Source organism: Neovison vison, chromosome 11, assembly GCF_020171115.1.
Source record: "Neovison vison isolate M4711 chromosome 11, ASM_NN_V1, whole genome shotgun sequence".
Taxonomy (NCBI): Eukaryota; Metazoa; Chordata; class Mammalia; order Carnivora; family Mustelidae; genus Neogale; species Neogale vison.
In genome coordinates, this window is record NC_058101.1 from 29,965,032 (window position 1) to 29,980,035 (window position 15,004).

Genomic DNA, 15,004 nt, shown 5'->3' on the forward strand with positions numbered 1-15,004 from the left:
ACTTCCCGAAATGATGAATGTCTATTCCTGCTGTTATATCTCTGTGATGGTCTATTTTATGTGTTCAGTTGGCTAAGCTATGGTATCCAGTTATTTGTCTAGATGTTACTGTGAAGACATTTTTTAGATGTGAAAATCAGTAGACTTTGGGTAAGTCAGCTCGTCCTCTCATAATGTGGATAGGCTTCATTCAATCGGATAACGCTTTATGAGAAAAGACTGAGGCCCCTCGAGGATAAAGAAATTCTGTCACCAGACTGGTCTCTCAAGACTGAAATAAGGACTCGTCTCTGTTTTTCAGTTAGCTGGCCTGCCCTGCAAGTTTTTGCCTTTGAAGTCCTCACAATTTCCTGAGTCAAAACCTTAAGATAAATCTATTTATTCTGTCTTTCTGTCTGGCTGTCCATCCATCTCTCCACCCATCCATCTATCTTGTGGCTTCTATTTCTTTCTTTCTTTCTTTCTTTTTTTTAAGATTTTATTTATTTATTTGACAGACAGAGATCACAAGTAGGCAGAGAGGCAGGCAGAGAGAGAGGAGGAAGCAGGCTTCCTGCTGAACACAGAGCCCGATGTGGGGCTCGATCCTGGGACCCTGGGATCATGACCTGAGCCGAAGGCAGACGCTTTAATCCACTGATCCACCCAGGTGCCCCTTATGCCTTCTATTTCTCTGGAGAACCCTGACTGAAACAGGTTCATAAGAATTGTTCCCACCCCAGATTTTAGGTTACTTGTTATATACATCTAGAATCTAATTCTATTTTCTCTAGTGTATTATAAACTTTTTAAGGACTGGGAATTTTTAAAATTTGAATCCTTTGTAAGGTTTAGCTGTGATTATTTAAGTTTGATGTTTTACTCTTTCAAGTTGTATATTGAATATTATAGAATAAATATCTAATAGGAAATGCATGATTAAGTATAGTACATAAAATGAACACATGAAATATTAAGACTTTCAGTTCAGTAATACATGAGATGGAGCTCTGTTTAGGCTCCAGAGTCAATTATTGGTATTTGGTAATTTTAGATAATTATTTTCAAAAACTATTCTAGATTTAGAATTTTCTATATATCGGAGGAATGCACATTCCCTGATGGTCAGAAAACACACTATTCCTTTCATTACCTATGACTTACATTCTTTACCCATTATGCCCTACATTTTACCCCCTTTACTTCCTCCCCACTTTTATTATTTGACCTCGGCATTTATCTGAATTTCATATATCCTTCAGGGTTCAGGCTAAATACAACTTCTGTCCTAAAGTCTTCCTAAGGTTTCCTCTACTGTTTCCATTTCTCTTTAACTGTACCTTTCCTAGGTTTTATTAATTTCTAATTTTTATTTTATATTTAGTGTATTTATAATAGGTAGAATCCACTTTCATCTTTGTAAACCCAGAATGACAAATAAGTAACTTAAACACTGAAAAATATTTGTTAAAAAGTTAATTGATGAGTGTACATGATGCTATGTTCTTTTGGAAATTTCCATTTAGAGACATAAAACTTAAGATCCCAAAAGTTTGGTAACTGAACCCAGGATTCATGTCTACTTTTTAAATATCTCTCAGTGTTCTGGATGAATTCAATGGTTTATACTGATAAATCATCTTTGTTCCTTATCTCTTTTTCTATTTGAAAAATAGAATAATACCACGATTTTACTTACCATATTGTGTTAGTATCAAGAACCAGTGCTTTTATAATAACTGAGCAAAGCGGAACAGCCACTTATGAACTTTTACCACTAACGTGTTTGTACTGTGGGTTAGCTGTGCCTGTACCCTTTCTTTATATATCCGTAGCCTTAGTATCTAATGTACTCTAAACCATTATTTGGCCCAGCATGCTATTTTGTGCACGGGAATGGCTAGTTTAGGGAGAAATTAATGCCATGGTGTGAAGACCAGATCAGGATTAAACAAATTTCATTATGAGATTATGCACTTATCTTAATTCCTTAGGCAGGTCTGCATTTTGTGTAAAGTTTCTTCCATTAGTAGAAAGACAATAATATTGAATTAACTAGTTCTATTAAATGTGAGACATGTACATGATTGCAAGTTTAACCATGTAGTAAGAAGACTTTGGGACACACACATTCATCAACTATGTTTTGATTTGATTGAGTTAGAAATCAAGATGACTCATTTCTTCACCTTTATTCACTCATGCTGTTTTCTCAGCTAACTAGCAAGAAAACAAAGTGTCATAACGTACATTGGAACTTGAATGTTAAATGCCCTGGTCCTTATTGCAAAATGCTTATACTGGACGCGATGGTACTTATTGTCCTGAGTAAGTGGAGACTCCCTTTTATGTTTCCTTTGCTTATTTCTTATGCAGATAATTATAACCTCTAAAGAAGAACATGAGGAACAATAGCACAGTTTGATCATTTTCTGGAAGTTACACTAATACAAATGAGTAAATGAAATTGGATTTTTCGATTACATATAAAGCCGCACAAACTTTAATGACCTTCTTATCTCAGTGAAGCACTTATTAAGGATTAGCAATTTAAAAGAATTTGGAAGTATTAGCATCTGCAAAGGGTTTACGAAGGTTGGATTATCAAGAACATGCTCTATATCTTTCTCTTCTTGGTCCTAGGTTGAGGGAATAATTATGGGTAGGAAAATTTTCCCGTTTCCCCCAAGACTCTCTGCTCAGAGTTTGCTCTGTAGAAATCATAACTCTTTCAATGGAGATTAAGACTTTATCAACAGGTATTCTAAGATCCCATCAGCTGCTAAGCAGGATTATACTTGCTAAACCCACTTCTATACATATTAGTTCCCTCTCAAGTGCAGCCTTTAATGCCCTTTTAGTTAGGAACAGGGCAGCCAAGCATACCTATCAGGTAGCATGATGTTCCTTTACCAACCAAAGTTGGATCTTTGCCAAGACATAATCCTAGAAGTTATGTAAGCCTCATCCTTTATCTTAAGCAGTTTCTACTGTTTGATTTCATACAAAAGTACAAAGTAATTCTGCCACATAAAGTTATTAAATAGTCTTTTTAGGATCCACTGTAGAATGAGTATAAGGCTTCCTTCTATTTGCATTTACTATTAAAACCAGAAAGCATGTCACTAACAGAGGTTACACTGCTAGATTCTGAATGGTTTTTTAGGTAAATTGTGATTTATTTCAAAGAAAAGACATCTGGCCTGAGAAGCAGGATGTAAAAATAAGGGTTAAAGATAACTGTTGTAAAGCTGTCCAAGGATTTTCCACAAGATTCAGTGAGAAAGTACACCCGTGATATTTTATGAGGGCACATTGGCCCACCTAAATGCATGTCAATCCATTAATGTTACTAAATAAGATGATTAAGTATTTACAGAATAAGTATACTTCATCATTATGTCTTATGAGATATGTTTTGCAGTATGACTCAGCTTGAATTATGAACAAGACTTTCAGCAAGTTGTTGGCAATGGACTGTATAGAGCTTACCTGGTTGCAAAGTACCTTCAGCCTCTATTCCACAGCACAGTTTGATTCTATACCATTCCATACTAAGTTGGAAAGAACTTTTAGTCCTCTCTCCCTAAATTACTCTGACAACCTCATGGCAATCAAGACTATTTCAGGAGGGGATCATGATGCAAGTGTTTTTGTGTTTAAGGACTTTGTGTCATGTTCAATGACACAAAGTAGAGGCTAAATATATGGAGAGATTACTGAATAATCATATATTACATTATAATATGGACATATTATTCATAGTAGTTTATCTATATTGCTTAACCCCTTTATAAGCACATCTCATATTCAACTGCATAATGTCTAGGGCTTTGTTGGATTTTAAATAATTATTAATATGTATATGCATTTTCCGAATTGCAACACTGTTCAACCAAAACAGATAAGATGATGGTGTTTAAAGATACAAACTTGAAATAAGTATTTACTACTGTTAAGTAATGCAGAATGCAAAAAAAAAAAACTTATTTGCAAAATAAGTATTTACTACTTATAAGTAGTAAGTAAGCCATGGAGATCTAATGCACAGGAGAGATGAATATAGACAGTAATATACCATAATTATGTAATGTGATAAATATTGCTATGATGGCAATCAGACTACAGTATATAAATGTATCAAAGTAGCTTTATGCATGCTGTATGCTGTACACCTTAAATTACATAATGTTACATGTCAAATTTATTCAATAAATAAAGAAAAAGAAAAAGAACAAAATACACAAAAGAAGGTTTTCCTTTCCAGTCTCTATTTTTTCTTTATTCCATTTTCTCCTATTCTAGTCCTGTAAATTACAATTATAAATATCCTGCTTGGAAATTAGGGTTTGACACAACTTCTATATTAACAACTTGACTCCAGTCTGTTTATTTATTATTTTCCTTACCTTTTTTTATTCATTTGTCAAACTCCCAATTACACTTCCATTTCTTCTTTTTTTTTTTTTTAAAGATTTTATTTATTTATTTGACAGAGAGAGATCACAAGTAAGCAGAGAGGCAGGCAGAGAGAGAGGAAGGGAAGCAGGCTCCCTGCTGAGCAAAGAGCCTGATGTGGGACTCGATCCCAGGACCCTGAGATCATGACCTTAGCCGAAGGCAGCGGCTTAACCCACTGAGCCACCCAGGTGCCCTACACTTCCATTTCTTATGCTGAATATGTCCACCCATGTAAATTGGTCAGTTGCTGGCACTGTATCAGGAGTGAGCAACCAATTTCTCCCACCAGAAGTAACTTATATAATACTCATAGTTTTCAATTTACTCTTTTATTTCTCTTAATATCACAGTTATACACACATACTATAATCACTTTCCTCAATAGCATTGGTAATTACTGCATTCTTATCCATTAATTTTATTAAATCAAGTTTAATGCTTATAATATGGCAAGATTTTGTCAGCGTATAAAAGTAGATAATACCTAATCACTTCCTTGAAGCTTCTCTCATTACCGCACAATTTCCTCTTTACAGTTATTTGCTGATAATGGGTACAGCCTGTGCTCTAATCCTGGTACCCATCAGGCCCCACTAGGACCACCATTATAAGTGGTTGTTGTGGATGTGGATTTGCGATTCAGTCTGTGGTGACTCAGTCTCCTTATCATCTGCATCTGTGATGTGGGGAGAATTATTTTACTTCTGTATTGCTCAATAAATGTGATTTTATTTTTTTTAAAGATTTTATTTATTTGAGAGAGAGACAGTGAGAGAGAGCATGAGTGAGGAGAAGGTCAGAGAGAGAAGCAGAACTCCTGTGGAGCTGGGAGCCTGATGCGGGACTCGATTCGGGGACTCCAGGATCATGACCTGAGCCGAAGGCAGTCGTCCAACCAACTGAGCTACCCAGGCATCCCAAATGTGATTTTAAAATAAAGATTATAGCAATACTTATTTCACAGGGTTGTAAGTAAGGTTTTAAGGATGGGATTCATGCAAAGTTCTACATAGTGCTTGGAATGTTATATGCATTTAATAAGGGTGTGTGTGTGTGTGTGTTTGTGATTTGTTTGAAATATTTGAAGACAGTGAATCCACATACTTGTAATTGATTTTTTGGATAAAAGACAATATAAGGTATTTTAGATAATTTGGTAAGCATTTGCATGTTGATTCTGTACTTATTTGTGATTTTTTAAAGCTTTAGCTCCATGTAAATATCACAAAATTAATATAATTGTTGACATTAAGATAATTTGTTTTTATATCTAGTGACTATATCTCATGTATTATAAAATCCTGAGTAAAATTTACAGTGTGACTGGGAAGCAGTTATATAAGTAATATAAGTAATAACCTAGTTATTAGTAGGAGTTTTGAATTTTATTTATATGTCTCAGGTAAAAAATTAAAGAGGAAGGTTAAGATAATGTCATACTTATTTTTTTTTGAAAGGACTGAGTTTAAGAGTTATTTACTTACAGAAACTTTATAATATAAAAATTTAAATGTCTGAAGAAAACATCTAGAATAGTGACTTTACTATAAAAGTTGTTACCCTTCTTTTTATCTTTCAGGAATACACAATAGATATAATTTTTGCTCAAACCTGGTTTGACAGTCGTTTAAAATTCAACAGTACCATGAAAGTGCTTATGCTTAACAGCAATATGGTAGGGAAAATTTGGATTCCTGACACGTTCTTCAGAAACTCAAGAAAATCTGATGCACATTGGATAACAACTCCTAATCGTCTGCTTCGAATTTGGAATGATGGACGAGTTCTATATACTCTAAGGTAACATTATGGAGAAAAATGTAGTTGCTCTAATTTATTTTCCATACTAATACTTGATCAACTCACAAATTTTCCTTTTTCAGTTTTACAAAGAAAGAAATGTTGAGTTCCTTTCATACACAAATCTAAAACGGTGGAATATTTTGGAAACTTTCTTTTTTAAATTCAGAGTACCTGGTATATGAAAGGCACTAAAAGCAAAGGAAAAAAAAAAAACAAAACAACAAACCTCTTGATATCCTTCTCTTCTGAAACATAAGAGAGTGTGGTGTGAACATTATGTGTTTTAATCTATAATGCAAATGGTTGACTGAGATTTTCTCTAGGAGCCAATCCTGCATAAAATTCAATAATGTAGTAAAACATTCTTAAGAAAGGATTAAATGAAGATTCAAGTTTATTTGACTCATTGTCTTGAACATATCATCACATCCTTATCAAGAATCATCCTAATCTTATTAAGAATCATCCTTAATGGAAAGAAGTTTATGAAAATTTAATGGAAAACAATCACCATCCTTAACCATGTATGCTCTGTTAATTGCATGTGTGTGTTTGTTGTGATCCTGAAGTATAAAATTTAACTGTAAACAGAGATTGTATAGTGGCAGCTTAGTTGGCTGGAGAGGAAAATCTTAAAATTTTCTTACTTGTGAATGCTATAATATTACTACTTAAAACTTCAAAACATTACAATTATTATTATTTTCTAATATATCACAGATATCACAGTTTGTTATTAGAGACCAAAATAATTCTTGAAAATTAGACAAATGATTTTTAATGCTTTAAACTATTTCCTATTATTTAATATTTGCTTTTTTCATTTGAATAGATTGACAATTAATGCAGAATGTTACCTTCAGCTTCATAACTTTCCCATGGATGAACATTCCTGTCCACTGGAATTTTCAAGCTGTAAGTGACAAAATATGTGATAATTTTATAGAATTTTAGCCTTAGATTCTGTTTATTTTAAAAGCATAAAATAGGGGCACCTGGGTGGCTCAGTGGGTTAAAGCCTCTGCCTTCAGCTCAGGTCATGATCCCAGGGTCCTGGGATCAAGCCCCACATTGGGCTCTCTGCTCAGCAGGGAGCTTGCTTCCCCCTCTCTCTGCCTCTCTGCCTGCTTGTGATCTCTGTCTATCAAATAATAAATAAACTCTTTATAAAAAAAAGTGTAAAATAAAATGAGATAAAATACAACATATATTTTTAAGAAGTATGGACTATGTTCGTCTTTCAAATAAAATAATTACAAATGACCTATTTTTCTTGCTTTTAAATTAAAAAGTGACAATAAATGCATATATTTTTAATTATATCATCTTACAAACTTTGGGTTTATCCAAGTATCTTTTTCCTATTTTGATTAAATAAAGTAGTCCTGAAGATAGGTTTGTGTTCAAATGTTTTAACACTGCTATGAATAGAATATTGATTCAAATTTTATTCATCTCCCTGAGGCAAGATTTATCTTTATTACATTGGATTTTAAAATATGTTTCAAAGATTGGTTTGGTGAATAATATTTACTACATGAATAGCAAATCTTTGCAAAGACTTTAATGAATTGGAAAAGCCTAGGTAGAAATAAGCTTATTTTATTCAAAAGAAAGATTGAAACACAGAGAAATGATTAGAACTAAATAATTTGAAAATAAAAAGTATTTTGTTCCAAGAAAATATTATCTTTCTGTATGAATATCGATTTTATTTCATATTTAGTAACATTTACTTATATTTTTATAAAAATATTTTTCTAGATAATATATAATTGAACAAGTCTTGAAAGAATGTAAAATGAGTTTAAAAAGTGTTACTGCCTATATCCACAAATTACTATTTTCATTCTATTGAAATTTGACTTTTTCATATATCACATTCTACTGTTTATTCACTATAGATTTTGTGTATTCACGAGTCAAATAATATTATCCATGAGTATTATCCTACTTAATCATTTACAAAATTCCCAATTATCTCTTGTTGTTTCTATTAATGATTGTCTTGACTTTTCTTAAGGATTTTTGTCTCATTAAAATGTCCTTTTAAATTTATAATCTATCTCGCTGCTTTAATTTTCTAACATTAACTTCTCAATGAATAAAACACCCAAATCATAACAAAGACTTGATTAATCCAAGCACTCAAGGAATAGTTGAATTGCAAATATTTGAAAATGTAGTGATTATTATACTTGCCTCCTAGACACCATGACTAAATTCTTAGTGTGATAGTTCTTTGGCTTTGATTGTCATTGCTAGAAATTAATAATCTGCCCCTGTGAATGTAATTGGTTATCACTAACATAAACATAATAATCATAGCTAACTTTTCAGGTATTCAACACGGATCCAGCAGAGAATTAAGTTTTCTATACCTAACACTTCACAACAAATATATTCAAAAGATTTCAATACAACCCCATTTTAAAAGTCAACATCATGAAATTTAGAATAGTAAAATAACGAGCTATTTTTATTTGTGCCCATACTCCTATATACTATGACTATATTCTATTGCATTGATAAAGATAATCTAAAAAAATACAAAATATGGAAAAGCAGGATGGTTAGAGCCCTATGAAACAAAAAGAAGATGTGAAAAAAGAAAAGAGGGAACATATTTTTAATAAGTTAGAGGAGAGATGTGCTATTTCATTGAATGGCTGATGAGGTGATCCTGGTACAAAGTGATATAATGTTTTGGAAATGTTTTAAGTTGATAGTGAATTCTGTTTCTATAATGTGATAGACCAATACTTTTGTTGAAAACAATTTAAAACTATATGTTATTAAAAAATCTTCTCAAAAACATAGAAGTGAAATCCCCAGGAAGATAGTGAAGCATAAAAATGAAGCGAGAAAGGTTATAGCCAATTTTGACCCAAGAACATTTGCCAAACAAGGTAAATTTGAGCTGTGACTTTGACAGCCTTGTGGATTAGAGTTCTAATAGAACATAATTTCTACATACAACTGGGTTACAAAGGCTAGATGCTTAGGGTAACATGAAGAAGCATCCTCTCCTATATACACAGATGTGTATACACACACATACAAACACAAAACCACTAATGTCTAAAAGAAATGTTGACTCTGCAATCAGCAAACTAGGGTGAAGTAACTCCTTGAGAGGATATAATTACAAACCCACACTCACATGAATTTGCAGCCCAAATTTCATTCACTTGATTACTCTGAAAAAGGATTTTTCTGAAATGTGGCAGGAAAAAATTATTTTTTTTTGAGAGAAGTCACCTCCATGCTAAGAAACTTCCAAGATGAAAGAACATTTTCAACACAAATAACAATGATCTTGTATTCAGGATATAAAATGAATTCAGACTGAAAAAGAGAGAGAGAGAGAGAGAGAAAACCCAATAAAGGCATATGTGATTCAACAAGCAGTTCTCCAAAGAGGAAACCTAGGAATCCAATAAACATATGAAAAAATTACTAGGTTTCATTCATAATCAGAAAAAATGTGAAATAAAATATGCTTACAGACCAGTAAAAATAGACTGTCCATATCAAGTTAAATAAGAATTGAACCCAAGTATACTTTCATACTCTGGCTGCTGAGAAAATTTATTGATATACTCTTTATGAAAAGAAGGTTGGAACTGTCTCATAAATTATTATGAGATGATAGAAATTATATGTAACCCATGACCCCAGCTATTCCATACCTATATATATATATATATATATATATATATGCCAAAGAAATTTGCATGCATGAATTTTGTGAGTATGTATAGTAATGTTACTAGTAGTAATGTTATTATTGACCAATAAGAAACATTATAGGTGTCTACACCAATAAAATAAATAAATTTGAGAACATCTTTATAATGGAAAAAATTTACTAAAGCTATATACTTCAGCATGGGCAACTATTACAAATATCATATCAAAATAAGTAAAATATAAAGTAATACATCTTGTATGGCAACAATCTAGAATTCAAATAGAATGTAAAATAAACTATGGTTCAGAAACGCATATCAGAAAATCAATAACAGAAACACAAGGGAAGGATTTCACAGAAGTCAAGTTAGTGGTTACCTCTATTTATGAGACGGAATTTTATATCAGAGTGAACACATGAGTTTCCCTAGACACTAACATGATTCTATTTTTTTTTTAGTTAAGTAGAGTTACATGGATTATCATTATTTAATCATTATATGATTTTTCAAACTATTTTATGCCATGTTTTCTATATTTACATACCTATAATATAAAAATGAATTTGGAATGATGTTGGTATTGAAGCAGTAACAGATTTGAATCTTGGTAATCTATATATTTTTATTTTAATTTTTACCTAGATGGGTACCCTAAAAATGAAATTGAGTATAAGTGGAAAAAACCTTCTGTAGAAGTGGCTGATCCTAAATACTGGAGATTATATCAGTTTGCATTTGTAGGGTTACGGAACTCAACTGAAATTTCTCACACAATCTCTGGTAAGAAGGAAATGCCAATCAATGAATGATTTTTTATTTAAATCTATAGGTTTGAATCTATACTTTTATGTATTTTAATATCAAAAATAAAACTTCTTTCTTCCAGGGGATTATGTTATCATGACAATTTTTTTTGACCTGAGCAGACGAATGGGATATTTCACTATTCAAACCTACATTCCATGTATCCTGACCGTTGTTCTTTCTTGGGTATCTTTTTGGATCAATAAAGATGCAGTACCGGCAAGAACATCACTTGGTATGATATGAATATTATGCTGTAGTATCATGGGACTGTTCAAACATTTTAGTGTGAAGAAAGTTCATCATTGAATATGTTACAATATTTCTCTACATTACAATCAAGCAAAAATTTACAAGTACTCTAGTGCTTTATAAAATGTTGAAATGACTATATGACAAACAAGCAGGAAGTAGAATCAAAAAGAATTTAAAATTTTCCTGCTAATGGAGTTCAAAGGAAACATAAATACTCAGCAGGAATTAATAAACAAAACCCATACATAATCCCTGAATCTCAATTTGGTCTATATTTTTAATCACTGTTCATCAAGATTTGATTTTATTTTTTAGCTGACTCACTGATAGCCAGAATTTATTGACCAATGTGTGTTTAGAAGGCTTTGAAATTCCCCACTCTTACAATGGTGCTAATCAACAGTGAACTTTTCTAAAGGGCAAGTCACTGAAAGAGGCAAGAAACTTCTGGGCTTCTGTAATCTATAAAATGTGTAATTAGTCTATGAATATTTTGAGAGTTGTCTGCACAATAACACTGATTAAGAGGGCAATTTGTAATTCATACTTGAAAAAATAAACTTTTGGTTTCTTTCTTTAGCAATCAATTGCAATAATCAAAACCATATAAGAAAATGTGTCTAATTACTGTGCGTTTGTTTAAAAGAAAATAACTTCCATTTATGTATTGATATACAAACATAACTTATTGATCAATTTCATTCCCAAGATAAGTGCAAGACATGAATCACACTGGTGAATAACTCTGTTTAATCAATACAGTAAAAAGCAAATCATATAGAAGTGGCAAGATAAAGCCTGAGGCACCCAGCCCTATATTTGAAAATGCAGTCCCTTGGGGGGTCTAAAGAGAAGCGTACTTACAGCTAGTGAATAAAATGTACTCAATACCTGAGTTTTGTTTCCTATTTAAACTATTATTATTTCAAATTATTTTATGTTCCAATGTAAATAAATTATTTCAGATTCTTTGTATGATACTATGAGTATGACTTGAATATTATATTTTTGTTTTTAAACATTATTGTCATATTTTTCCCAAAGAAAATTTGAATAGATTATTTCTACCATGATATTTGTATGAAGCCAGAAACCATGCCATCTTATCTTCAAAGGGAATAGCCAGTTGCAGAACTGTATTGTTATATGAATTCATATTTTTTAATATTAGCATATCAACATTTAGATAAGTCATAGCCATATCTAACTTGAAGAATATCTCTTACAGTTTGGGACCCTATGTATCTGGAGCTCAAAAATTTTTTAAGCAAGTATATGCACACAAATACAAACATGAATATCTATGTCATGGAAGTACAATTTCCTGAGATTATTTATTCCACATTGTGTTTTAGCAAACATCTGCCAAATTTTTTTTTATGAAGCAGGCAGTGTTCTAAGTGCTTCAGTGTTAATAGTGAACAGTAGCTATAAAACCCCCATGTTCATGGCATTTATGTTTTAGTGGGATGTGCAGGTAATGTACAAATATAAAGAGCCTATAACATCAGTGAGTAATAAAGGCTATGAAAAGAAAGCAAAATAAATGGCAAGAGAATGACAGGAGATTGTGAATGTGAATATGATGTTTGCTATCTTATCCTATGGAGTCAGGCTACACCTCTTTGAGGAGGTAGCAGAAACCCAGTGTAGCATGGGAGCTAGCTTGGTGGGTATGTGGTAGAAAGATAGGTCAGACAGGGAGAACCACCAGGTCCTAAAATTGGATCTTCCCTGTCATTATGCTTGAAGGTCAGATAAAAGACAGCTATGGCTAGAACTGACTATAAAGAAGAGAAAAATGAAATTGGAGATATGGCTAACTGTTAGATCATATAGGTTTAGTAGGTTACTTTATGGACTTTGGATTTTATTTTCAATGTGACATGTAGGATTTTGAGCAGGAAATATATATGAATCTGCTTAATAACACAAAATTTTCTTATTATCATGGATTCAAAGATATTTTAAGAGGAAATCCAATTTTTAAGCTAACACTGTGATAATAATTACTAAATTAAAAGTCTGAAAGCTAAATTCTGCTCTAGTTTTCATTGTTTTATGAATAGGAATGTAATAGTATTTTAATAAAGTGAAATTTAATGCAGTCATTGATACTGAAATCAAAACACACATTATCTTTAAGTGTTTTTTTTAGTAAATTGGGACATAAGTATGGAAGCCAGGAATACATTTGGAAATCTACTTTTGTCTGACTGTGACAATGTTATGATTTAGTAAGTTACCAGAAAAAAAAGAGCATTAGGTGAGGAAGAAGAAAGACTTGTTTATTCATGGAGATCATTTAGCAGTTACCATATGCCTAGCCTTTATTGTTTTGGTTTAAAAATAATTGAAGCAATGGGGCGCCTGGGTGGCTCAGTGGATTAGGCCGCTGCCTTCGGCTCGGGTCATGATCTCAGTGTCTGGGATCAAGCCCCACATCGGGCTCTCTGCTCAGCGGGGAGCCTGCTTCCCCCTCTGTCTCTGCCTGCCTCTCTGCCTACTTGTGATCTCTCTCTCTCTGTCAAATAAAATATAAAATCTTTAAAAAAAAAATTGAAGCAAAAATTGTCAGAGACAATAGGGAAAAAAGAAATCTGTAATCATATTTGGATATTTTAACATCCTTTTTCAACACTGATAGAAAAAGCACATGGAAGAAAATCAATGAAAATGTAGAAAATCTGAATGAAATTATCAACTACTTGACCTCATTGATATTTATAGAAGACTACACCTAACTACAGAATATACCATATTTTCCAGTTCATATGGAGCATTAACCTAGATCTCAATAAAATTTAAAAGACCAAAATTTTCCAGAGTTTATTTTCTGACCAAAATGGAAGTAAATTAAGAATTAATATAAATAGGAGCATTTGGGTTGCTCAAGCCATTGAGTATTAGACTCTTGATTTTGGGTTATGTCACAGTTTCAGGATTGTGGCACCCATGACCCAAGTCAGGCTTTGTGGTGGGGGCATGGAGCCTGCTTAGGATTTTCCCAATGCCTCCATCTCTCTCACTGTTTCTCTCTTGCCCCCTTTCTAAAAATTAAAAAACAATTATTAATATAAATAATATAGATAATAATGGCCTTACCTAGTTGGAAATTTTAAAATGACCCTTTAGATAACCCTTGGGTCAAACTGGAAATTAGAAAATATTCCTAAATTTTAAGTAATTAGAATTTAATATGTAAATATTTGTGAGATGCAACTAAAACATTGCTTTACAATGCTAATATTAGAAAGGAAGATATAAAACTAATATTCTAAGTATCTACCTTAAAATCTAATAAATAAAATGAATATCTTATGTATAAATGTAATATAAGAACTAAGCAAGATATTGCTGCGTCAATTTTTTAGATGAAAGGTACAGAGGAGTTAAGAAACTTCCTTAAGGTCACAGAGCTAATAGATAAAAGAGTCAGAATTTGAACTTAAATTTGTCACCATGACTCCCAATACATCATACCCCTGTCTTCACTTTTTTTCAATCCTACGTGATGATATAAGTAAAAAGATAAGTGCATAAGAGGAATTATTAGGGCATGTTTCAAAGGAGACATGAAGATAAAGGTAGTATTGCCTTCACTATATTAAAGAGACCCTTTCTTTTTTTTTTTTTTTTTCATCACTGATGTTGCCACGGTATAAATAATTGGCCAAATTAGGAAGAGTTTTGCATTACATTAAGTACTTTTTGAAGAGTACATAATTCCATTCATGGAGCTATATTTGGTGGACATAGAATGAGAATTACAGCAGTTTAGGTAAGGAGAGATGTGCTCTGTACAGCTGTGAGTTAGGAGTATCAAGATTAGCAGTTGTAAGAACCATAAGAAAGCCATCACTAAAGAGAAACAAGGGCATATACAGAGATACATACACAGGGCTGAGGCCCAGGAAGATACCCAATTTATATGCCAGATTCTTTAAAATATAAAGATTTTCCCTGTACTTTTTTTTAGTTATTGACATAAGCTAGCCAGTATTTTT

At 32.3% G+C, this 15,004-nt stretch overlaps 1 protein-coding gene across 2 annotated transcripts in view; it reads left to right on the forward strand.

Annotated features, from left to right (window-relative positions):
• The window catches only part of GABRG1 (gamma-aminobutyric acid type A receptor subunit gamma1), a 70,410-nt gene that overhangs the window by 43,000 nt on the left and 12,406 nt on the right, over positions 1-15,004 (forward strand). For both annotated transcript variants that reach the window (XM_044224756.1, XM_044224757.1), the window contains exons 4-7: positions 6,020-6,240; positions 7,076-7,158; positions 10,581-10,718; positions 10,825-10,977. In XM_044224756.1, coding sequence (XP_044080691.1) covers positions 6,020-6,240; positions 7,076-7,158; positions 10,581-10,718; positions 10,825-10,977 — 595 coding nt within the window. The remainder of the gene's footprint in view (positions 1-6,019; positions 6,241-7,075; positions 7,159-10,580; positions 10,719-10,824; positions 10,978-15,004) is intronic.